Below are 2540 nucleotides of genomic sequence, written 5' to 3' on the forward strand. Positions count from 1 at the left end.
TGTTACTCGGTTTGTGCCAGGTTTCTGATATTTGTTCCTGACACAGGCGAGCACCTCGATCTGGGACGCGCTGGCGTTCGCCGGACCCGCGCCGGAGCGCATCAACGGGCGGCTGGCCATGGTGGGTTTCGTGACTGCGCTTGCCGTGGAAGCAGGCCGTGGCGACGGGCTCCTCTCGCAGCTCGGCAGCGGCACCGGGCAGGCGTGGTTCGCCTACTCCGTGGCGGTGCTGTCTGTGGCGTCGCTGGTGCCACTGCTCCAGGGCGAGAGCGCTGAGGGCAGAGCCGGTGCCATCATGAACGCCAACGCGGAGCTCTGGAACGGCCGCTTCGCCATGCTCGGCCTCGTCGCGCTCGCCGCCACCGAGATCATCACCGGCGCGCCTTTCATCAACGTGTAAAACTAGCTTTGTCGTGGACCGGATAACACAACCTGTACCTAGGACATGTAAATGATGAGAATTGATCATCCTCATATTCTTTGTAGTGCTTATACTAATTAAAGACAGTTCATACTACGGGAGCTGCTTTGTTTCTCATTCGAGATCTTCTTTTCACGTACTGAAATTTGCTTCTTTATCGTGTACCTTAGTATAATCGATAAGGGTCATTTCAACTTTGGCACAGTCTTTACCTAGTGTTGCATTCGGTAAAGGGTGTTTGGCATATACCCTTCGCACAAAGCAGAGTATACTGAGTTTCTTACCTGGCAAAGGCTTTGCCGAGTATCAAAAGAGGGTATTCGGCAAAATAAAGTGTTTGGCGGCTAGATGATGCAAATTTTACTTGACACGTGTCTCAGGTGCTTTGCCGAGTTTTTCTTTACCTTCACCAATGGTCATTCAGCACACGGATCATGTGTTTCTTTCCTACATGTATTTGTATTAACTACAATACGTATAGCATTGCAATATAGACACAAGAAATGGCATAGTGTACTTAGTAGTTGTAGCAGGGAATTAAAAATAAGTGGAGATCCCTAAGGTTAAGAAATTGTGATGGTGTATGTTTAGATTTTATTTAAGGTCAAACGATGAATCAACCGGCACTTCACCTTCTGGCACATTCCCTCTCGAAACTTAAATTCTTTCGCCAAGTTGGTCCGATTTTCAAGCAGTACATGTCATAACTTCTGCAAAACCTTATCAAATTTTTACCTCGCATATTGATACCATATGATGATACCATCTTAGGTTTCATGTTGTTTAGATTTTGTTTGGCTTTTTTCTATAAATTAAAAATTGATAAGTTCATGTTCCAGGTTGAGGCTTGGCACCCAGATGTTTGAATTCATTTTATTTTCTTGAGTAAAGCCTATGCATAGACTAAAGAATACAAATAGTATTTTTCAAACCAATTTTGCCAACTATTTCATACACTTACAATTCAAATTTGAATTATATTCACTAAATGCCTGAAAATGCACTAACTAATATAAATATAGCAATCGAACCCCCAAAAAAGCCAAATTATGGCTTGAAACATGTGATGATGTATGTTGAGCATAGAAAAAGTTCCAAGATAAAACAATGAAGCTACCAGTCCCGATGAACGCGGGGTGGAGGGGGGGTACACCGCCTTGCCCATGGCCATCGACGCCGATCCGCCAACAGCACAACCGCGAAAGAGAGCTCAACTCAGACCGACACCATGCATGACCGAACACCAGGTCAGGAGAGCACAACGCAGAGGCACGGATCGGCATGGGCAAGTCGGCCTTCTGAACATGCTCGCTGATAGACGTCGTCGACCACCAGAGGAGCCCCACCTGCGCAGAAAAGAACTGCAGCCCCGACACCACACCAAACGCGCTCCAAGCCGCGTGAGCCAGTCCTACCCAATGTTGCCCGATGTCGCACGCCGCCCCAGAGGGGAACAATGCGCGCCTCAAAGGCCAGGAGAAATGGCAGCAGCCAGATCCGCCCACGGACCCACGGCGCCAATGTATTGTCACCATGTCCACACACACGCGCGCGCGCGCGTGCCTAGCTGCCACGCCACCATTGGCCACTAGATAAGGATCGCGCCCCCACACGCTTGAGGCCTCGCTACCCGAAAAGACACGCAGGTGGGAGGAGACTCCCCGCCGCAGCCGCAGCCACGCGGGCTTCGCTTGGCGGCGCAAGGAGGAGGAACGAGAGGGAAAGGGAGGAGGCGGCGGCGCTAGGGTTGGCCCTCGGGTCACTTGTGGAAGCGACTTGGGGCCAAGATTGGAATGGGTGAGATTAATTATATGCACACGAGGTTATGTCTCCCCGTAGCGGCTCCCGCGACTAGGCGGGCGCTAGGGTTTCCCCCGCTCCCCTCCCGCCGCCGCCGACCCTCCCGCCACCGTCGGCCGTCGGCCTCGCCCCCCGCCTCCGCCCCCCTTCCGCCCTACCCTTCCTCCGTCTAGGCCGCCTCGCGCCGCCTCCCCGGGAGGTGGTCGGGGCGGAGCTCGCGCCCCTCGCCCGCAGGTCCCCTCCTCCCCCGTCTCCCCTCGCCGCCGTCGGCGGGCGCCCCCGGCGCTGGCCCGGGTGGTGCCGGCGGCGGCGGGCCCTC

General features: G+C 53.5%; 1 protein-coding gene across 1 annotated transcript; it reads left to right on the forward strand.

The window, feature by feature from the left end:
- Positions 1-28: 28 nt before the first annotated feature.
- LOC123114804 (low molecular mass early light-inducible protein HV90, chloroplastic-like) lies at positions 29-538 on the forward strand (the record flags this gene model as incomplete). The annotated part of the gene is made up of 1 exon (XM_044536210.1): positions 29-538. A coding segment is annotated over one exon (372 nt), but the record flags the coding sequence as incomplete, so codon positions are not given.
- Positions 539-2540: the final 2002 nt, after the last annotated feature.

Source organism: Triticum aestivum, chromosome 5B (genome assembly GCF_018294505.1).
Source record: "Triticum aestivum cultivar Chinese Spring chromosome 5B, IWGSC CS RefSeq v2.1, whole genome shotgun sequence".
Taxonomy (NCBI): Eukaryota; Viridiplantae; Streptophyta; class Magnoliopsida; order Poales; family Poaceae; genus Triticum; species Triticum aestivum.